This window comes from Magallana gigas, chromosome 7 (assembly GCF_963853765.1).
Source record: "Magallana gigas chromosome 7, xbMagGiga1.1, whole genome shotgun sequence".
Taxonomy (NCBI): Eukaryota; Metazoa; Mollusca; class Bivalvia; order Ostreida; family Ostreidae; genus Magallana; species Magallana gigas.
The window spans coordinates 17,759,856-17,782,560 of NC_088859.1; the positions used below are offsets into that span (position 1 = coordinate 17,759,856).

At 32.5% G+C, this 22,705-nt stretch overlaps 5 protein-coding genes and 1 long non-coding RNA gene across 6 annotated transcripts in view; 3 read left to right on the top strand and 3 right to left on the bottom strand.

Annotated features, from left to right (window-relative positions):
* The window catches only part of LOC105322412 (GPI inositol-deacylase), a 29,621-nt gene extending 24,228 nt beyond the window's left edge, over positions 1-5,393 (top strand). The window contains exons 21-27 of the mRNA XM_011421128.4: positions 832-922; positions 1,167-1,260; positions 1,817-2,017; positions 2,280-2,403; positions 2,845-2,993; positions 4,031-4,132; positions 4,530-5,393. Coding sequence (XP_011419430.4) covers positions 832-922; positions 1,167-1,260; positions 1,817-2,017; positions 2,280-2,403; positions 2,845-2,993; positions 4,031-4,132; positions 4,530-4,710 — 942 coding nt within the window. The 3' untranslated portion in view covers positions 4,711-5,393. The remainder of the gene's footprint in view (positions 1-831; positions 923-1,166; positions 1,261-1,816; positions 2,018-2,279; positions 2,404-2,844; positions 2,994-4,030; positions 4,133-4,529) is intronic.
* Positions 5,394-6,748: 1,355 nt separating this feature from the next.
* On the bottom strand, positions 6,749-7,379 carry LOC136269978 (uncharacterized). The gene is made up of 2 exons (XR_010707600.1): positions 7,244-7,379; positions 6,749-6,942 (listed from the first exon to the last, which is right to left on the bottom strand). It is a non-coding gene; the product is annotated as an uncharacterized lncRNA (long non-coding RNA).
* Positions 7,380-7,571: 192 nt separating this feature from the next.
* Positions 7,572-9,160, bottom strand: LOC105322411 (uncharacterized). Its single transcript, XM_066065087.1, has 8 exons — positions 9,088-9,160; positions 8,919-8,960; positions 8,760-8,810; positions 8,588-8,635; positions 8,413-8,466; positions 8,204-8,266; positions 7,981-8,043; positions 7,572-7,682 (listed from the first exon to the last, which is right to left on the bottom strand). Exons 1-8 carry the CDS (start codon positions 9,148-9,150, stop codon positions 7,572-7,574), a joined length of 495 nt encoding a protein of 164 aa, XP_065921159.1. The 5' UTR covers positions 9,151-9,160.
* Positions 9,161-9,251: 91 nt separating this feature from the next.
* Positions 9,252-18,388, bottom strand: LOC117684798 (uncharacterized). Its single transcript, XM_066065088.1, has 7 exons — positions 18,252-18,388; positions 18,096-18,128; positions 17,651-17,701; positions 10,216-10,263; positions 9,981-10,034; positions 9,505-9,567; positions 9,252-9,377 (listed from the first exon to the last, which is right to left on the bottom strand). Exons 2-7 carry the CDS (start codon positions 18,117-18,119, stop codon positions 9,252-9,254), a joined length of 366 nt encoding a protein of 121 aa, XP_065921160.1. The 5' UTR covers positions 18,120-18,128; positions 18,252-18,388.
* Positions 12,821-15,501, top strand: LOC136269474 (E3 ubiquitin-protein ligase TRIM71-like). Its single transcript, XM_011420847.4, has 2 exons — positions 12,821-13,010; positions 13,673-15,501. Exon 2 carries the CDS (start codon positions 13,673-13,675, stop codon positions 15,392-15,394), a length of 1,722 nt encoding a protein of 573 aa, XP_011419149.2. The 5' UTR covers positions 12,821-13,010; the 3' UTR covers positions 15,395-15,501.
* Positions 18,389-18,792: 404 nt separating the features above from the next.
* Positions 18,793-21,515, top strand: LOC105322231 (protein wech-like). The gene is made up of 2 exons (XM_011420830.4): positions 18,793-18,949; positions 19,717-21,515. Exon 2 carries the CDS (start codon positions 19,717-19,719, stop codon positions 21,439-21,441), a length of 1,725 nt encoding a protein of 574 aa, XP_011419132.3. The 5' UTR covers positions 18,793-18,949; the 3' UTR covers positions 21,442-21,515.
* Positions 21,516-22,705: the final 1,190 nt, after the last annotated feature.

A 22,705-nucleotide genomic window follows, 5' to 3' on the forward strand; every position in this document is an offset into this window, starting at 1 on the left:
TCATGATGATTCTGTTTACTTGGTCATGAAAATTGGCTCTAAATTCAGCCGATTTGGAACAAAGTGTCTGCTCTATATGAATCACATAGATTGATTCTGTTAATTCCAGCTTTAAAATTCTGTTTGATAAGTTTGTTAGAACTTTGAAAGAATTCTGCAAGGGCCTTTGTAAATGGGAAACAAGAAGTCTTTGTGCTTAGTCACACAACATGCCAGTCTGAAAGCCAGCATTAATTCCTGTATTTGAAAAAAAATTTTCAACATGAAAATCCATAAAAACAAGAAATGTTTGGGGACTTGCAACCATGTGATTTAAATCAAATTGGCCATGCTTTATCAAGAGTGCTTCTCTTCACAAAATTCATTTCTTTTCATTCAGATTTATTCTGTCATTGTTGGAGTCAACAAGGAGAAAGAATCATTGATTCCTTTGAAATTTATTACTGCCAGTGATTTCAAAATACCTATAAAGTCTTGGCTTGATTTTGAATTGTCTCACAGTCTGCAGTTAATTCTCAGACATCAGTGTTATACATGTTCATACCATATTTTGTAAAGTCAAACGAAATCAAGATAGTACATGTTGAAAAAAATTATGCATGTAAAACATTTGGAATTGGAAATTCATAAAGTTGAACATTTTTCAAAATAAATTACATGTATTACAAAAGTTAAATTGTGAGAATTTTAATAGAAATGACACATAATAATTTAAGGAGCATTGCCACGGAAATGCTAAGGCTTAAGCCTCCAATGGGTTCTTATAAAGACTGCTAGAGTTATCATTCTTGTAAGCATTCTGTTCTTGACCAGATTCCTCAACTTTTTCAGTTTGTCCGTTTCTATGGAACTCTTCTGCCTGGATTTATGGTGGCGGTTTTACTGATGGGGGTGATGCATCAGCTACGGTGTATGGCTAAAGGTGAGAATCTCACAGATGTACATGTTTTATGATGAAATCATAAACAGATTTTTAAAGATCATTTTTTTTTTTTTAAGTTGAATTAGCTATAGAGTTTTTCTTTTGATTTCTATATCCTAACTTCATTTTCAACTGTAAATTGAATATAGAATAAAAAAGTGAAAATGTTGATTCTCTGCATTTTCTGCAGATATGCATCCAATTGATGAAATATACCAGTATTGTTCCGTTGTTTGTTTTGTAGATGGGATATGTCCAGCTTTATTGGATGCTATTGAGGCCAATGGCAAGCCTTACTTTATCATTCCAGTTGCCATGCTTTTGAATTTCATATTTCAGTAAGTGTTTTTAGTCTAATACGGTATCAATGTGTGTGACACATACTGTAGATTCCTAATTTAATGGGAGGAATTAATTTCCACGTAAAATTGTGAGAAGCAACCCTCACAGATTTTAAAGTCTCACTTTTATTTTTCAGACTGTTTTGAACTATAGGAAATCATAACTAAAAATTGGTGATTGCAATTTCATATTCTCTTGCTTTAATTCAAAACAGCAGAATCGCAAAATTAAGTTCTTGTGTAAAATAAGGAAATTACAGTACTTACCTGTACATTAATCACTGAGAATACATCATTCTTTCAGAGACAGACATGGTTATGCTTCTCTTACATTCTGTTAGACATTTGGTAAACTGTCCCTGTGAATCAACTGTTTTGTATTTGATTAAAAGTACTAGTTTACTCATTTCATGTATAGTTCTTATAATCCAATAATTGATCAAAGAATCAAAGGAGAGAGAGAGAGAGAGAGAGAGAGAGAGAGAGAGAGAGAGAGAGAGAGAGAGAGAGAGAGAGAGAGAGAGAAATCTGACCATGTGGATGTTCTTTGTAGACTTCCTGTTACCCAGCAAGCTCTGGGAGAGGACAGTGGGATGCTACCAGACACCAGGGAACTGACCAATCAGGGACTTATGATGAGACTTCTGCCCCTACTCCTGTATCTGATTGCACAAGGGCTGATCAACTTCCAGTGTTTTGTAATCGATATAGGAATGAAATTCCTCAGTCAAGTTTTTGGAATTTTATGTTCATGGTAATCAAATTCATTAAAGTTGAAAAAAAATATAAATTTTTGTCAATTTTTAGAATTGCTTGCGTTTGGTACTTGAATAAATGTGTATTTAATTGTTTATACTAAATACGAGTAATTAAACTAGTGAATCTTAGATATTTCACTGCAATTTACTTAAAAGTATGTGTTTCAATACTAATTTCTTTACCAAGGACTTCAGAATCTATGAATAAACCATTTTTTCCTGCTTATATGATGTACATTAACTCATGTTTCCTTTTAGCTGTCCGTTGCCAAGCAGCGAAGGCCGAGTAGTCCCAGCATTCCTAGTGTTAGCGTTGGTGCTTTCTGGTGTTCTATGTGGAACATTGGGCCTTGTCATCTGTTACTTCGTTTGTATTGTAAAGGTAATAAATACATACAGTTAGACCTAAATCGTAAAATTCCTTCATCTGTTTTGTAAAAAAAAAATTGGCAATATACAGATAGGCTTATGAAATCTTAAGATCCATTCATTTGTATTGTAATAGGCAAATACAGTAAGGCCTATATACATATATATGTAGCTTAGGTCCTTCGTTTGTTTTGTAAGGGAAATTAATATAAACAGTTGGATCTGTATGTGTAGGTCCTGAGTAATCCAACATACTTCAGATTCTGACAAAAAATATGATCTGTCACTTTCATTCTGTTAAAGAAATGTCTATGAATTTGACTTAGTTTGATTAACAATTTCATGTATTTAAAAATGGAATTTAAGAATTGTAATTTTATTGTAAAATAGAAAGGAAAAAACCAGAAAGATTCATGAATAAATTGTCATTGAAGAATTACTTTATTTCCTTCAGGTTCTAAGGACCTACCATGTATTACGACAGGACATCTTGGACTCGGGCGTCCAGTCACGTTATAATCTGTACCTGACCACACTGCTTCTGCTGATGTGGATGATGGGCCTCAACCTACCTCCAATGATAGTCTGGCTCAAAAATATTCAGTATGTTGCTCAAAATGTGAAATTTGATATTTAATCAAATTTTGAAAAAAATGAAATATTGATGCTGTAAAATAGCACACTGTCGATCAAGACAATAAACTGTTTTAAAGCTATACACGCTATAATTTACGTCAATTTTGAATGACAGTGAAAACGCATGTGTTTGTCTACTTATAAAAGTTATCCTTAATCTGTCAATTACAATGGTGAATTTCATCTCGTTACAGAGATATAGATTTTTAATTGTTTATTTTCCTGCCAGGAAAATATACCTTTTCATGAATATTAATGAAGGAAGAGCGAAACCGACCTCATTGCGCATGTCCGCGGAGAACTAGGTGGTCGTTATTGTTTGCCTAATTAAATATCCAACTTGATTTTTAATATGCTTAACAGTTGTTAATTTGAAATACATACATGTATAATGAGTAAAATACATTTGTCATTCACGATACCCTTACTTCTGCATTAACACTTATAGGATCTATAAATAGCACATAGGGGAAAAACACAGGTCTACGTCATTCTTTTAAAGGAAGTATTCATATCTACTCACAGGCTTGTATTTTTTTCTTTTGTTTGTACTGGTATATCGAAAAAATGTATGCTTTACTGAAAATATCCTTTCCTTTGTGAAACTATCACAATTATGAAGATGTTGACCCTTCACCAGTTGTGGTATGATAGACTAAATTTAGCTGTCAATATCACGTGATAGATTGATATTCACGAGGAGGCATTACTTTCCTGGCAGGAAAATAAATATTTTTTATTGTTTAATATTTGATATATTTGTTACGTGATCGAATTGAGCATTATAATTAACAGCATAAAGGTAACTTTTATTAGTAATCAAACACATACATTTTCCTCTTTATTCAAAATTGACGCAAATTATAGCGTGTATAGCTTTACACTTGCAAAAGCATTGGAAAATAACTGTAAATGCATTAGTTGAAAATTGTATTATGATATAAATCTTTTACTATTTTGAATCTGAAGAGAGTAATAAATCAGGGCATATTTCTGTTTTGTAGGTATTCTATAATCTTATACAATGATCCCACTTGGCTCACTTCCATTTTATGTATCCTCGCTGTAGGAGCATTGCTACTCTGTGATGATCCACTCTCGGGAAAGTATGGAACTTATTTTTTTTTTGTAAATACCAGGATGCTTAAATGTTTATTTACTTTTAATTAGATATGCTGTAAATCAATTTTCATATGTATGCGCAAAAAATTTTGCAAGGTCAAATTTCATTTTCCTAATTGTTTCTCATTAAAACTAGTCCTTTGTTGTCTACTATTCTTCATTGATAAGATCATCTATATTGAAATTGCGAAGAAAGAAAATGAAAGTTGGTTTAAATTTGTTCCATTTGCTTCACATTAACATTTCTGTTAACATCAGTAATACTTTTTTTTTCAATAAACAACTTCGATTTGAAATCAAAAAAAAATTTTTTTGTTATTGATTTCCGTCGCCTATTAGGTATCAAATTTTCCCAAAATGCAATTTTGTTTTCTTTGACAGGGACCACTATTTTTCGACCTGTATAGGGGTGTACATCCTGACCGTCTTCTTGGTTCTGTACGGGACTCTGTCCACCTATCGTATCTCCTATGTCATCCCTGCCACCTTATTCCTGATGGCTGTACCACAGGTTGTGAGCAAACTGAAGTCAAGCCCACCACAGAAAGACAGAAATATGTAAAGTTTATAGTGGTGTACATTAGCAAGAAGTACGAGAAACATTCAAATTTATTCAAATTTAAAAGTGGTGTAGCTAGAACCACCAGAAATATGTGATGAATTAAGTGGTGTAGCTATAAACACCAAAAATGTGTGAAGTATAAAGAGATTTGATTATGTTAGAACCACCAAAAATATTTGAAGTTAAAAGTGGTGGTTAGGACCACCCTGAAAGAAAGTTCGTAAGTGAAAATTTACAAACTATGTCAAAATTGCTTTACATAATCGGATTATTTGCATTAGTATGAAAGAACTCGATTTGTTTGACAGTCATGTAGTTGTGTTTTTGTAAATATCTTTTGAATGATTTATATATAATATTAATATATTCAGAGATTAATATGATTTCCCATACCAATGTTGACAACCACAACTTAATAACTTTGCATGTGATTATTTGTTAGTACATTATTAATATACTTGTATGAATGCATAAATATCATTTGGTTGAATTTGTTTGAAGTTTATATATGATTGATGATTGATAACCAGATAGATTCATATTCAAATTCTTTTTTTAATATCAAATTTTTGCACTTTCATACAAATGACGGATTCTTTGGTGATGTTGAAATGGTGCATAGTTATGTTGTGTCTTATACAAATGATATACACAGAATGTTTATCAAAGCTTGTATTTTTTTTTGGGGGGGGGGGGAAGGGGGGGGGGAGTGATGATTGGTTTGTGGTGTGTGTGTGTTTTGTAACAAGCACGCCTATTTATTATTTGTACATTCCAAGTTTTAAATACTGTATACAAGGAAATATTCGCCCCCGTTTTTGTTTTTTTTGTGGGTTTTTTTTTTGCTCCTTTAACCTTTTGCCCTTGTCATCAGCGGGTGGATTTAAGACTGGGCAAATTTCAATGTTTCAATTTATTTTTCTTTAAACATACTGTGTCTGGGCAAATTCAAGATGAGGCGAATCTGTTTGCAAGTGTAGAAGGGTGATAATTACACGTGCAAAAATAACTCTGTATACAGTATCTTAGAACGAGCCATTCTAAATATTGGTTTAGGATCTTTTTTTCTTTCATTTTCATCAACCAAAGGTGCAATTTTTTTTTTGAAATCACTTTTTTCATTGTCCAATTCTAGAATTACTTTCATTCACATTTGTTATTTTTTATCTTTACATGTTTGTATGTGGCATGCTTAAATGCTGGCATTATCTTTTTACAGGATATGTCATTTAACTTCCAAAGTGATTTACAATTAAAGAATGGGAAAATGGATTTACTGTGGGTTTTTTTAACATCATGCATAATTTTTGTTATTTTGAAAACAAAAGGCAAAATTTAATAATGCAACATAGTCTGATAGACAGCCCCAGTTAGCCAAAAATGGAGTAAAAATTGAACTTAAAGAAGCATAATATTGAGTAGTTTTATATATTCGGAACTTGAGCAAAGATCATTAAAGAATCAAGTTATTTCGGCAGCTTAATCAAAGTTCTAGAGGTTGATTAACATTTACAGTGACATGGTATGAGTTTTCGTTGCTTTAGCATTACGTAAAATACTGACGGCTTTGTTTTTACCAAACAATCAGGTTAATCGTATCGAGATGTATGCAGCAGTATATAAGATGTTGATTTCACAAAAACATTATTTAGGAATTCCTTACAACAGAATTTTAATGCAACGTTGCCTTAATTTAGATAAAAAGAAAAAGGTATTAAAACTTAACCGTAGTGGAATAATAATATATTTCCTTTAAAGGTATAGCTAGCATTGCAGAAAAATACATAACCTGCATAATTATATTTCATATTACGGCTGCCTTTTAGATAGTTGCCTTAGTTACTCTCGTTTGTTTCCGTGAAATCACGTGTCCAATTATCAGGTCACCTTTAAAATTACACTGGGCACATCTCTCATAACAAGAAATAATCTCAAGCAAACATTATCTTTGCTTAAGTTTATCCATACCTTGTACTCATATCACCGGAAGTCATAATTATTTTAGATAAGAAACAAAAACAAAAAAAAAACTGGCATATATAGTAATTGAATAAATTTATTTTTAAATAAATTGTTAATTTTTAAGCAATTCACTGACAGGATATAACACAATTATTATTTTTCTTTCAAACTGAGGTAGGTTAGAGTAAAGGTGCTGAATGGAGCAGACTATCTGATTCCAAAAAACTTCTTGATGCGGCGTACGAAGTTTGACTTCTTGCTTCTTTTGGTCTAAAACAGAAATTAGAATAAAATCAATGAGGAACACAGTTGCACCTTAATCTTAAGGAGACTGGATGGTCATCAAATTAACCATCAGATATATCTAGAATTTTAAGGTTCAATTTATTTAGTTATAATCTAATATTTAGTGAAGAAAAAATCCATATAATTAACCTTTTAACTTTTTTTGGGGGGGGTGTCTCTTTTTAAATGGAACTCTTCTTCTAAATGAGATCAATTAAGTCTGAAAATGGCCACGACCATCGAGCCCTTAACTTAATGTAAATTTGCACACTATATAATTATGTACCTGATCTTTAGATGCCGAGAAGCTCTCACGTGTGTTGTCTTCAGAACACGTGACCAGAGGGGATGAAACTTGACATTCATCCTCCAGTTTAGTTGCGAGAGTTAGTTCCTTTCTTTTCTCAACCTTTACCTCATTTCAAACTACAATAAAAAAAAAATAAATGATGGTAAACACTCTACTCTTGACTTTGTGGGATATTTACATATTCAAAATTTATAAGTATCAAAATGAAGTGTGTAAATAAACTAAATATCGCTCATAGCGTTACTTTTGGATGTAACATAAAAACTACGATCATGATTTGGAGGACAGCTGTTTTGTTTTAAAGCTATGATTTGTTCAGTACCTTTGCAGTGCATCTGAACGTGTCCACTCCAAAAACGAATAATTTCCGAGGCAGAAAGTCTCCCTCTTCTTCAGGTTTCTCTACCTGGCACATCTATCAAACAAAACAAAAAGAAGCTGATGTTATTTTACTGTGAACAACGTACATGTATATATGAATGAACAGAAAATAATTAAAAATTGGTTTACTTGTACATTTAATCCGTAACAGTGGCTATGAATGACAAAAGAAACACGTAAATTAAGGAATATTTTTTGTGTATTTTAATTTCGCGGTTTACTTACCGTTGAGAAAAAAGTTTACAGATCACGTTATACACAGTGATAGTCCAGGTAACGAAGTTCGGGCTATCGCGAGTTACATGTATTTATGAATGCGTTCGGCAACTTACCATCAGGTCCCTGTAACCAAGTCGTTTGATCTGATCTAGCAGTTTTCTTTCATTCATCTTCGTCTACAATAAACATAAAATGATTTGATTCACATCATGAAACGAATGCGTTGTCTTATCAGGTATACCTACACTATAGATTAAAGACTTATAAGTTTGTTTGATAAAATCATAAAATTTGAGAGTGAATCAAGTAATTTCTTACAATATGTCTTTTACTCACCATCATTTCTTCCTGAAACGCTCTCTTGGCGCGATGCATGTCATCTCTCTCTTTTACTTTTCTCTGTTAAAAGATTGAATGTAAATCCAGTTTGCAAAATGTTTTAATTTTAACTGTTGACAAAATTAAGAATAATGCTTTGCCATATAGAGATTACAAAATATATATATATATATATACATGTATATGTAAACAATTTTACGTCTCACCAACAGGTCTTCTTGAAGTTTCAGTAAATTTGTGTGGTTTTCTTGGAGCATTATCTAAATATAAAGAATTTACAATAACATGTATGAGTTAGATGAATGTGAAATTGCTTTCTTTTAATATAAAAGGAATAAAATGAACTCTGAAATAGAATATTTTTATTAAATCGTTTCTTACCATGATTTTTCTCGCCATCTGGGGATTCCGTCTTGTTCTTATACTTCTCTATATAAAAAAAAGAAGAGACTTTTGCATTATGAGTGTCCCGTAAATGCGTATAAATTCACAGAGAAAATAAACTAAACGGAGAAATAACAGTAAAAATAAAGAAATAAGTGTAATGCATTACCACTAAGTGAACTAGAATATCATCAAGAAGTCTATCCTTTTTCTCTTTGTGCTGCAGAGATATATCAACTCACAATTAAGACAAAATACTTTTAGTGAAAGACATTTGTTGTATAATATAAACGTAAAATTTATTTTCAAAGTAAAAGGTTATAATTACCATGCTTTCTCGAATGGCTTCCAATCGGTTTTCGTTCGCTTCCTATACAAGAAAAAAATCGACATTCTATAAACTAACACATATGAAATTAGTTATTGTTTAATGATATACATAATATGGCAGAGAAAAAATAACTTTTTTCTTGCATAATATCAAATATTATATTTACCGATAACTTGTTGAAAACATCTCCATTTTTCAATTCTTGACCTTTTTTCTCGTTCATCACCATCTATAAATATTAGGAAATTGTTAATTCACGTATTCAATGTGTTAGATTTTACTGTGTGTCTGTTGGGGGGGGGGGGGGGGGGGGGGCTTGTAAACTCACAATTAAGACAAAATACTTTTAGTGAAAGATATTTGTTGTATAATATAAACGTAAAATTTATTTTCAAAGTAAAAGGTTATAATTACCATGCTTTCTCGAATGGCTTCCAATCGGTTTTCGTTCGCTTCCTATACAAGAAAAAAATCGACATTCTATAAACTAACACATATGAAATTAGTTATTGTTTAATGATATACATAATATGGCAGAGAAAAAATAACTTTTTTCTTGCATAATATCAAATATTATATTTACCGATAACTTGTTGAAAACATCTCCATTTTTCAATTCTTGACCTTTTTTCTCGTTCATCACCATCTATAAATATTAGGAAATTGTTAATTCACGTATTCAATGTGTTAGATTTTACTGTGTGTCTGTTGGGGGGGGGGGGGCTTGTAAACATTTTTATTTAGTGCAGTTCAGTTTATTTTACTCAAAACTATGAAATGGTACATGAGGTACATGAACAAGTTTATTGTGTATGTCAAACAGAAAGTATATGGGATGAACAAACAATTTGATTAATTTTTAAGCCAACATACACAATTTTCGTAATATCAAATAGGGGTTGTTTTTTTTTTTGCATAATTTAATTTCAACAAACTTTTTTAGTATTTGGGTATTAGGAACAATACAGCTATAGGAATTTCAATCTCTAGCGATGAAATTTCTGACAATTATATGAAAAATACAGATTGTTCAAACTACAAAATATGAATCCCACATACCAATAGCTCTCTGTGATTCTCCATCATCTTCTCGTGGTGATCTTGAATTCTTTGCTACATTCAATTATAATGAAGTATTATTAAATGTATGTATAGTTGTGTACATTACAAATTAAAACCATGTTTACATAGCAAAACTTATAATCTTATACATGTACATGTAGTATTAAGCAAAACTTAAATTCAATTATTTGATTTATTATTTAAAAAAATATATGCAATATCTTAGACATACCATAACTTTTTTAGCCATCTGAGGGCTTCTTCGTGGAAGTAATCTCTTCTGTAAATATTAAATTAGAAACTTAATAATAATAGATAGATAGATAGATAGATAGATAGATAGATAGATAGATAGATAGATAGATAGATAGATAGATAGATAGATATTGACGTAGAATACTATACCAGTAACTCCACTTGAACATGTTCTACAATTCTACGTCTTTTGTCCTCAACCTGCAATTATTGATAAATGATTAAAACTTTTTTTTTTAAATTTTCATCGAAACGAAATTATATGTATTTGATTATTTGAATATTCCTACAACTTAAAATTTCAGTATTCGATCTGACGGTAGTGATTAAAAAAGGGCATAAATCATAATGTTGTTTTCAAAAATAAGCCATAGACCTACATTGAATATTACGTTTAATCTTTACTCTATTGCAAAAGCACGAAAATTTCAAGAAATAATGGTATTCCATAGTTCTGTGAAAGAATGAAGTGATGTGCTTACAAATGACATTTATAAGAATTATCATAAAAAAAGGTTTGGCCGTGGCACGTTAACCATTGTTGTATGCTTTATGTTTTTGTTTCACTGAAAATATTATATTGTAAAATGCTTACCAAACTTTGCTCTATTTGATCCATATCGATAATCTAAAGTAGAAAAATATATATTTACATGTATTGTCACTTATTACAGTCGACGCTGTCATTCAATCGTGTCCAAAACAAAAGATGGAGTATTCTTAAATATAAATTAAAGAATTTAGAAATACCTTCTGCAAATATCCAGCGACTGCCTTTCTCTCAAAATATGTTGTGTTTTGTTTGTAACAACTCTTGTGACGTTATTGATTTTGTTACGTCAGATACATTATGACGCAAAAATTATAGCAATTAGAACGTCATTCGGGGTTTTTTCCGAATTAATCCACGGCTGATATTAAATAAACTGTTGATGCGTCCTTTTTTCTTATTGTTGCAGATATACATGTTTATCGAATAAAATCATCTCTAGTGAGCATGATTTTCCCTTTGACTTTCACACAGAGACATCAATCCACGAACACCCATTTTCAATGCAATACGTTTGTATTTGTAAGGCAAAGTAAGATTTTTATTATTATAATTTTAATTAATCTTGGATTACAAGACTGTCAAGAACTTACAGAATTCCATACATATGTGTAGATACAGTTATGAGTGACAGAAATAGATCAAGTGTTTTTGTGTTTTAAGGGGGGTTCGTTTTTTATTAAGGTCTTCCGTTTCCAACGCTTTGTTTCTTTTTCCCTTTTTTGTACAAGCGATTTCTTGAAAACGGCTTGACCGATTTTCGTGAAAATTTCAGATCTTGTAGATATTGATAAAAACCTTATATATAATTTTTTATTTTGATGACGTCATTTCCGCTCGGGAGATATTGACGTTTTAGTGATTTTTAGAGGGTCATTTTGTCCTGCTATCTCCTCCTAAACGAAAAAAGATATTGAATTCAACTTTTCAGGATTTGTAGACAAAAGATTGTAGATGTGTTTAAAGGCATTTATGGTTGTCTGGCTTCAAAGGCGTCGAAGCTCGCCTGGACCCGAAAATCGAGTTTGAAAAAACGACGTAATTTTTAATGGTTTTCGTTCTTTATCTCCTTTCCTGAAAATATTTTACCATAACATATAGAGCAAATAAAATTTATATTTACAAGAGCTTTCATTTGATAACAAGAAAAAGGGGCTTAACCCTCAAATTAGGGGCTAAAAGGGCTCTAAAGTCTTTCTTCCATAGCACTTTACTGAGAAATATTTTGTAATATGTTTAAGAAGCAAAAATGTTCATCTTTTACTAATAAAACTATACATCATAACATTTTCATTATGCGTTACGTAATTAGGGCTTTTAAGGGGCCAGAAAGCCAAAACTTCGATCGCATATGTCTCAAAAAGGACAAATATTTTGAAAAACAATATAGAATAAAAGATGCTTAGAATGATGTTTCAAACAATATTCAATCATAAAAGTTTCGTTATCTGGCCCCAATAAGGAGATTAGGGGTCGGCCCCTAAAACGTCCTATCCCAGATAGCTCAAAAACGGCAAAGAATTTCTAAACACTTGTTGAACAAAATATGTTTAATATCAAAAGAACTTTCGTATGATGCCAAGAAAAAGGGACTGGCCCTTCAATCTAGGGACCAAAAGGGCTCTAAAGTCTTTCTTTCATAGCGCTTTACTGAAAAATATTTTGTTATATGTTTAGGAAGCAATAATGTTCATCTCACATTTATTTAACAATATATTATTATTATTTTATCTTGTGTTCCGTATTAGGGGGTTTTTAATGGGTTTTAAGGGACCAGAAGTACATACCTCAAACAGAACAAATATTTTAAAAAGCATCATTTTGAAAATCAATATAGAATAAAATGCTGAGAATGATGTTCCTAACAAAATTCAACCATCAATTTTTTTTTGTTGCCCCGATAAGGAGATAAAGGGTCAAATATCAAAGTCAAGGTCATATAACCTTCAAATAATCGCACGGAAGACCCCCTCGTTGCTCACAACGAGATCGTGTCTAGTTTTCTATATATATTTTTTTTATTGTGGCGTTGTTGCAGGTATTGCATTACACTGTGTCGGGGCGGGGGTCTATCAACTGCGGGTTTGGATTTCAACCAAATACTAGGAAAATCACTCATCCGTCTTTACTTGGAATTTTGTCCTTTTTTTATATATATCTCTATTTCCAACGTTCCTACATTTATTCACATGACCATTTAGACCAGTTTATGTTCAGTCAAGGTAAGTACCGTATTATTAAGTTGTTGGAGAAATCGCTTACTAATTTGCAAGACAGGAGAGAAACGTATTTTGAAACGAAAGTACATTATAATGTTCTTTGTGAAATATTATCATTTCGATAAAGTGTAATTAAACAGTGATGTGATTCTTTACAAATTTACTCAGATTTCAACTTGAACACATATTCTGGTAATACGTATTTAAGTTTCCACATTCATTTTCATGTGTAACATGCAACATGCTTGACCGATCTGTGATTAATAGGTGTATATCTTTCACCAATGCGCTGTACCCTTTTTATACTATTCGGACTACAAGTATCTAAACCTTGTTGACCAAATTTGCAAACATCATCCTTCATTCATTTTATGGTCAACGGATGCCTCCAGTAATGATAATCTTTTCTGCCTTTAAATGATAATAATCTCAATAACTGTGCTATTTGTTGCCTATTCCTAAATGCTTTCTTCATGTCTTGGTATCGATAGCTATAGGGAATAATCTATATATTCTATCATGGTTTCAATCCTGGCAAATTAAGTGATTGATAACCTGAACTGGCCATAATATTAAACTCCGTCTTGGTATTCTTGACAATTCTGTATGTTTGAAGAAAGAAATTAATTTTACTTTTAAATTATATATTTTTCTTGTCATTTTAGATGGATTCAATACCAGATGATGCTCAGCACATTATAGAGTGTGGAACCGAAAGCTGTGAAAGATATGGTGCTATGTACTGCAACTCTTGTTACCGTTCAATGTGTGAACAGTGCAGAGATGACCATCTGAAGATTCCAGACAATAAGGGCCATGATGTGGTCCAATATCTATCAAGAAACCATAAAATCCCCGTGGAGAAGTGTAAGAAGCATCCAACCAAGGATTTAGATCTTCTGTGTGAAGAATGCCAAATTCCCTTATGTTCTAAATGCGCGAGTCAGGAAACCCACACAAGGCATAAGTTTCATGACCTAGAGAAATTTTATTCAGAAAATTGCCATTCCTGTCTAAAGACACTTCCAAGTATTCAAAATTATTTCATTCCAACATCAAAAGAGCTGCAGACAGAAATTCAAGAAAATAAAGAAGAAATAAAAAGGGTCATGGAAAAAACCCGAAAAGAAGTGAAAGAAGATACAGAGTTCTTTAAAAAATTGGCGGACAAAGCAATGTCTGAAACACTGGAAGAGATTGATAGAGTCGAGGAAAAACTACTCGAAGAATTGAAATCACAGGACAAAACTGTTGACGAGTACATAACATATCTTCAAAAGCTGGATAGAGAGATTCGTGAATATCTGTCTGCTTCAAAAGTTACAAACATTATAATCGAACACTCGAAAAATCTGGAGATACGACCAATACCAAAAACAACAAAACCCGTAACACCAACATACACTGTTGGTAAATACAGTAAAGAAGAAGTTTCAAATCTACTTGGTAAGCTTCACGTTGACCAAACAAAACCGGAATTAAGACGTATAAAAGCTTTAGAATCGTGTACATCCACAAGCAAGGAAGTGAAAGGAGAGTATCAAAAGGCATCAAATGTTCAACAAACAGAGTCTCCTTCCGCCTCTGTTATCAAGGTTCGTGAGTTGACTGTACCAGGTGTTGAGCGTCTTTTCCATTTATCAATAGATACAGCAGAAAAAGTTTGGGCAAGCGATAATTCAGGTTACCTTGTTCAAACCGATCTTCAAGGAAATATGCTACAAGAAATAAATACTAGTAGACAAGGCGTTGGTTACCACACAGTCACAGAGAATGCCGATTTGATCTATGCAGACAGAGAAAATAAAGTCATTTATAAAAAATCCATGGATTTAAAAGAAGTATCTCCATTCATCAGAACTGATTGGGAGCCCATCAGCATACATTCTTCCCATAAAAATGGAGGAATATTTGTGGGAATGAAAAAGACCACAGGTGCGCGCAATTCAGATGCGAAGGTCGTTAAGTACAGCAAGTATGGAAGCTACCTACATTCAATACATAGAGACAATGACAGAAATTTATATTCTGAACCACATTACATTACTGAGAACATTAATGGAGATATCTGTACATCCGATTCTGGAAAACAAGAAGTTGTGGTGGTCAATGAAGCAAGACAACACAGATTTTCCTATAGAGGCCAGAGGTCAGCATTCAATCCATACGGAATATGCACAGATACACTTGGGCATATCATTGTTTGCGATGGTTATTTTAACAATGGTACAATCGACATTATAGATACGGATGGCGAGTTCTTGACTCATCTTGTCTCTCAGTCAGGGATTATTCGTCCATACAGCGTGTGTGTGGATGACAAGAACAATCTCTACGTTGGGTACTCCTCGTCTAACACAATAAATGTGTACAAATATCTCCAGTAATTCTATATTATAGTGTATTGCTCATCCCAGTTGTACATGATGCAGTTCATGGGTTATGAATAAAAGAGAAAAAAGAATTCATTGATTTGCCATGTTTGATGAATAAAAGAGAGTATTCATAATTTACAAGTGTGTTTCTCGATAATTACTAGTATTGTGGTACAATTTCATATTTTGTTTTAAGTGCAAAACGCGTTTGCTTAAAAAAAGGCAACGCTTCTGATATTTGGATGGGTTTTTTTAAACAAGTTTAGCATAAATTAAAATTAGCATATTTGTAAATGACCCTTCTCATACATTCATCCGAGACAGTTTTAGATTAATTTAGCCCGAGCTGCTTTCCGCCAGTCACGCAAAATACAATGCACAGCCAAATGATATATGTTTACTAGAACTGTGCCAGTGTTTGTTGCACGCAATATAATAATGCAGAAAGGTTCAAGCGTAAAGAGTTTGAAATTTAATGAGGATAAAAGAGAAGCTCGGAGATGACTTGCAAAAAATTACCGTATAAGAAAATTGAAGCGTCGTTGGGGTGGCAGGTTAAATTACTTAAAACAATTTGTTCCCGACAGATATTAATTCTAAGATGTAAATCTCTCACTTGTTATATGATGTTTGAAATTTAATACGTTGAAAGAAAAATTGTCCATGGCAAAAAGTTATTAGTCGCATACTGAACACAGCAAACAAGTGGATCTTGGATTAATAATTACCAGAATACAACACAGAAATACTAGTATTACTATGCCGGATAATTATGACAAAGTGGCATTTTTGCACCTGTCTATAGTGAAGTTTTCAATGAAAATCTAATAAAATCATTTAATAGACCATGGGCTATAGAGTACAAACATACAATTGTATATCATCACTTTTGTACATTGTAATTAACTCGAACAATTGGTTTTGAAAAAAAAAAAGATTGGTTAAAAATTATGCACACATGCAGCACAATAATTTTAGTTCTGGATGTAACGTGCTAATTGGTTGACTGGCTGAAAAAATATTTAAAGAACGTTGCCTAAGATCTAACGTCAAAATACGATATATATCAATTCATTTGAACTTGTCTAAAAAAGTGAGATTTTAAAATCGGCGAAGACTGCTTCTCGCGATTTTACGCAGATACTTATAACTCGTGTTTAAAAGAGAATTAACAGTAAATACAAAATTTTAAATGTAATTTCAATATTTAGATGACGTTATTTTCTTGCTCAATACCAGAATATTACCAGAATATTAATTAACCATAACAACCTTTATACCAAGATAAACTGAGTTGGGAAATAAACCGCCTCACGATTTAGAAAGCATTAACAGCCCAATAATGAAACTACTTGTACAATAATTTGTTAATGAGCACAAAACTTACAAAAAATTATTCCTGCATATATGCACAGCTTTCTCTATAACAACATAAAAAATTCGAGGTTCAAGGGCCAAAATTCTCTTGTTTAATTCAGTGTGAGTATGACTTCCAATCGGTTTTTGTTCGCTGCCTAGATAATAAAAAAATCCGCATACATGTATACAGTCTGCATTCTCTAAACATTGAATATATTTCAAGCTGCGTTTACAACACATTAAAATAGTGTATGTTAATAAGTTTAACGAAAGACATACCGGTATAACGAAAGACATATAACAACAGCCATTTCTGACATTTGCTTTCCAAATTTGTGGATACTTGTATTCTATCCTTTTTTCTCATTGGTCGTCATCTGCAAATATTAATACATTGTAATTAACGTATTCAATGTGCGAGATTTTTGTAGGGGGACGGGTGTACACATTAAACTCAGTTCATTTCAGTTTATACACTCTAAACCTTGGAATAGTACATGAGGTACTCATGTACATCAATATATTATTGTGAATGTCAAACAGAAAATATATGGGTAAAGTAATTTTCGCGCTAACATACACAATTTCGTAGAATTATTATGTATTATTTATACAGAGCAGAACATGGTTACGTATGAAAAGTTTTAATTTTATATATACATTGAATACGTGCTTTTATTTCAAACGCATTTATAAATTCAGGCATTTAATTTTTATTTTTAAAAAATGTGAGAGTGCAACTTTTCTAGCCATCTGAGGCCTTCTTCGTGGAAGTAATCTCTTCTGTAATTATTAGATTAGAAACTCTATGATAGATAGATAGATAGATAGATAGATAGATAGATAGATAGATAGATAGATAGATAGATAGATAGATAGATAGATAGATATTGACGTAGAATACTATACCAGTAACTCCACTTGAACATTTTCTACAATTCGACGTCTCTTGTCCTCAACCTGCAATTATTGATAAAGGATTAATACTTTTTTTTTAAATATTTTCATTGAAACGAAATTATATGTGTATGATTATTTGAATATTCCTACAACTTAAATTTCAGTATTCGATCTGACGGTAGTGATTATAAAAGGGTATAAATCATAATGTTGTTTTTCAAAAATAAGCCATAGACCTACATTGAATATTACGATTAATTTTTTCTCTATTGCAAAAGCACGAAAATTTCAAGAAATAATGGTATTCAATAGTTCTGTAAAAGAATGAAGTGATGTGCTTACAAATGACATTTATAAAAATTATCATATAAAAGGTTTTGCTGTGGCACGTTAACCATTGTTCTTTGCTTTATGTTTTTGTTTCACTGAAAATATTATATTGTAAAATGCTTACCAAACTTTGCTCTATTTGATCCATATCGATAATCTAAAGTAGAAAAATATATATTTACATGTATTGTCACTTATTACAGTTGACACTGTCATACAATCGTGTCCAAAACAAAAGATGGAGTATTCTTAAATATAAAACTAAAGAATTTAGAAATACCTTCTGCAAATATCCAGCGACTGCCTTTCTCTCAAAATATGTTGTGTTTTGTTTGTAACAACTCTTGTGACGTTATTGATTTTGTTACGTCAGATACATTATGACGCAAAAATTATAGCAATTAGAACGTCATCCGGGTTTTTTTCCGAATTAATCCACGGTTGATATTAAATAAACTGTTTATGCGAGCTTTTTTTTTCTTAATGTTGCAGATATACATGTTTATCGAATAAAATCATCTCTAATGAGCATGATTTTCCCTTTGACTTTTACACAGAGACATCAATCCACGAACACCCATTTTCAATGCAATACGTTTGTATTTGTAAGGCAAAGTAAGATTTTGATTATTAATTCTAATTAATCATGGATTAAAAGACTGTCAGGAACTTACAGAATTCAATACATATGTGTAGGTACAGTTATGAGTTTCAGAAATAGATCAAGCGTTTTTGTGTTTTGAGGGGGGTTCGTTTTTTATCTGTTTTCTTTTTTTTTTATTGTGGCGTTGTTGCAGGTGTTGCATTACACTGCGTCGGGCGGGGTCTTTCAACTGCGGGTTTGGATTTCAACCGAATACTAGGAAAGTCACTCATCCGTTCTTACTTGGAATTTTGTCCTTTTCGATATATATCTGTATTTCCAACATTCCTACAATCATTCACAAGACCAATTAACCCAGTTTACATTCAGTCAAGGTAAGTACTGCATTATTAAGTTGGTGAAAGAAATCACTTTCTAATTTGACAGGAGAAAAACGTATTTTAAAACGAAAGTACATTATAATGTTCTTTACGTAGTGTTATCATTTTGATAAAGAGTAACAAAACGGTGATGTGATTCTTTACAAATTTACTCAGATTTGAAATGGAATGTGATACACATATTCTGATAATACGTATTTAATAAAGTTTCCACATTTATTTTCATGTGTAACATGCAACATGCATGGCCGATCTGTGATTAACATTTGTATATCTTTCACCATGCAATGCGCTGTACCCTTTTATATTATTCGGACTATCTAAACCCTGTTGATCAAATTATCATACAGCATCTTTTAATCCTTTTTTATGGCCAACGGATGCCTCCCATAATTATAATCTGTTCTGCCTTTAAATGATAATGATCTCAATATCTGTGCTTTTTGTTGCCTATTACTAAATGCTATCTTCATGTCTTGTTATCAAAAGCCGTATGGAATGTTCTATAAATCTATACGATTTTTTAACAATTTTACCGGGGAGTCAATAAAACTTCGCTATATCCCAGAATTTGTTATATCCGTGTTGGTACTAACGAGTTTTACTGTATATTCATTGTAATTCAGTCTTGGGCGGTAATGGTTGCAATCCTCGCCAATTAAGTGATTGATAACTTGAACTTGAATTATTCATGACAGTTATGTAAGTCACAGTGAAGAAATAAATTAATTTTACTTTATTTATGTCTTTTGTCATTTTAGATGGCTTCAATACCAGATGATGCTCAGCACATTATAGAGTGTGGAACCGAAAGCTGTGGAAGATACGGTGCTTTGTACTGCAACTCTTGTTACCGCCCATTGTGTGAACAGTGCAGAGATGACCATCTGAAGAGTCCAGACAATGAGGACCATGATGTGGTCCTATATCTATCAAAAAACCACAAAATCCCTGTGGAGAAATGCAAAAGCCATCCAACCAAGGATTTAGATCATCTGTGTGAAGAATGCCAAATTCCTTTATGTTCCTTATGCACGACACTGGAAAAACACAAACGGCATGGATTTGTCAACCTTGAGAAATTCTATTCAGAAAATTACCACTATTGTCTGGATAAACTCCCAAGTATTCAAGAGTATTTCCTTCCGAGATCAAAAGAGTTACAGACAGAAATTCAAAAAGATGCAAAAGAAATTGAAAGGATCATGGAAAACATTCGGGGAAAAGTAAAAACAGATATTGAGTCCCTTAAAAAATTGGCAGATGAAGTTATGTCTGAAATAATGGTGGAGGTCGATAAAGAAGCGGAAAAACTGCTTGATGAGATAAAATCACAAGATAAAACAGTTGATGAGTATATAACATATCTTCAACAGCTGGATGAAGAGATTCGTGGATATCTGTCTGCTTCAAATGTTACAAACATTATAATCGAACACTCGAAAAAGCTAGAAATCCGACCAATACCAGAAACAACAAAACCAGTTGCACCAACTTACACTGCTGGTCAATACAGTAAAGAAGACGTTTCAAATCTACTTGGTAAGCTTCACGTTGACCAAACAAAACCGGAATTAAGAAGTATAAAAGCTTTAGAATCGTGTACATCCACAAGCAAGGAAGTGAAAGGAGAGTATCCAAAGGCATCAAATGTACAACAAACAGAGTCTCCTTCCGCCTCTGTTATCAAGGTTCGTGAGTTGACAGTACCAGGTGTTGAACGTCTTTTCCATTTATCAATAGATACAGCAGAAAAAGTTTGGGCAAGCGATAATTCAGGTAACCTTGTTCAAACCGATCTTCAAGGAAATATGCTACAAGAAATAAATACTAGTAGACAAGGCGTTGGTTACCACACAGTCACAGAGAACGCCGATTTGATCTACGCAGACAGAGAAAATAAAGTCATTTATAAAAAATCCATGGATTTAAAAGAAGTATCTCCATTCATGAGAATTCTTGATTGGGAGCCCATCAGCATAAATTCTTCCCACAAAAATGGAGGAATATTTGTGGGAATGAAAAAGACCACAGGTGCGCGCAATTCAGATGCGAAGGTTGTTAAATACAGCAAGTATGGAAGCTACCTACATTCAATACATAGAGACAATAACAGATATTTATATTCTGAACCACATTACATTACAGAGAACATCAATGGAGATATCTGTACATCCGATTCTGGAAAACAAGAAGTTGTGGTGGTCAATGAAGCAGGACAACACAGATTCTCTTATAGAGGCCAGAGGTCACCATTCAATCCGTACGGAATATGCACAGACACACTCGGACATATCATTGTTTGCGATGGTTATTTTAACAATGGTACAATCGACATTATAGATACGGATGGCGAGTTCTTGACTCATCTTGTTTCACAGCCAGGGATAAATCGTCCATACAGCGTGTGTGTGGATGACAAGAACAATCTCTACGTTGGGTACTGCTCCTCTAACACATTAAATGTGTACAAATATCTCCAGTAATTCGCTCATCCCAGTTGTATATGTTGCAGTTCATGAGTTATAAATAAAAGAAAAAAAAGAATTCATTGATTTGCCATGTTTTATGAATAAAAGAGAGTATTCATAATTTACAAGTGTGTTTCTCGATAATTACTAGTATTGTGGTACAATTTCATATTTTGTTTTAAATGCAAAACGCGTTTGCTAAAAAAAGGCAACGCTTCTGATATTTGGATGATTTTTTTTACAAGTTTAGCATGAATTAAATAAGCGTATTTATAAATGACCCTTCTCTTATACATACATCCGAGACAATTTTAGATTAATTTAGCACGAGCCGCTTTCCGACAGTCACGCAAAATACAATGCACAGTCAAATGATATTCGTTTACTAGAACTGTGCCAGTGTTTGTTGCACGCAATATAATAATGCAGAAAGGTTCAAGCGTAAAGAGTTTGAAATTTAATGAGGATAAAAGAGAAGCTCGGAGATGACTTGCAAAAAATTACCGTATAAGAAAATTGAAGCGTCGTTGGGGTGGCAGGTTAAATTACTTAAAACAATTTGTTCCCGACAGATATTAATTCTAAGATGTAAATCTCTCACTTGTTATATGATGTTTGAAATTTAATACATGTACGTTGAAAAAAAACTTTTCCATGGCAAAAAGTTACTAGTCGCATATACAACTGAACGCAGTGAACAAGTGGATCTTGGATTTAAAATTAGCAAAATACAACACAGAAATATTACTATGCCGGATAATTATGAAACAGTGGCATTTTTGCATTTATTAGACCATGGACTATAGAGTACACGTATACAATGTACATCATCACTTTTGTACATTGTAATTAATTTGAACAATCGGTTTTGAAAAAAAGATTGGTAAAAAAATTATGCACACATGCAGCACAATAATTTCAGTTCTGGATTAACGTGCTATTTGGTTGACTGGCTGAAAATATATTTAAAGAACGTTGCCTAAGATCTAACGTCAAAATATGGGCGCTTTCCATTAACGTTGCTTCGCCGGCGATGTTATCGGGAAACGATGACGTTAATGGAACGGTTGGCAACGCCACAATGATCCAACGATGACGATTGCAGCTTAAAATTGATACTTATCTTAAAATTTTATCCAGAAATTTTGGCTATGTGCAGTTTTAATGTATTTTAATGTAGTAAGACAAATTTTAGTTTTAGAAATACTGGTTTTGTAGAATATGAAAACCTCGATGCCATATTGTTTCCTAATCGGCAACGGTATATTGCGTTGCCACA

Bases quoted from the DNA above. Each gene is read 5' to 3' on its own strand.
- LOC117684798 (XM_066065088.1), bottom strand. From the start codon at position 18,119: ATGGATCAAATAGAGCAAAGTTTG. The intron at 10,264-17,650 runs GTATAGTATTCT...TAATATTTACAG, and splicing joins ATGTTCAAGTGGAGTTACTG to AAGAGATTACTTCCACGAAG. The intron at 9,378-9,504 runs GTAAATATAATA...TTTCTTGTATAG, and splicing joins ATGTTTTCAACAAGTTATCG to GAAGCGAACGAAAACCGATT.
- LOC105322231 (XM_011420830.4), top strand. From the start codon at position 19,717: ATGGCTTCAATACCAGATGATGCTCAGCACATTATAGAGTGTGGAACC.
- LOC105322411 (XM_066065087.1), bottom strand. From the start codon at position 9,150: ATGGTGATGAACGAGAAAAAAGGTCAAGAATTGAAAAATGGAGATGTT. The intron at 8,961-9,087 runs GTAAATATAATA...TTTCTTGTATAG, and splicing joins ATGTTTTCAACAAGTTATCG to GAAGCGAACGAAAACCGATT. The intron at 7,683-7,980 runs GTAAGTTGCCGA...TTTGTTTGATAG, and splicing joins TTGGTTACAGGGACCTGATG to ATGTGCCAGGTAGAGAAACC.
- LOC136269474 (XM_011420847.4), top strand. From the start codon at position 13,673: ATGGATTCAATACCAGATGATGCTCAGCACATTATAGAGTGTGGAACC.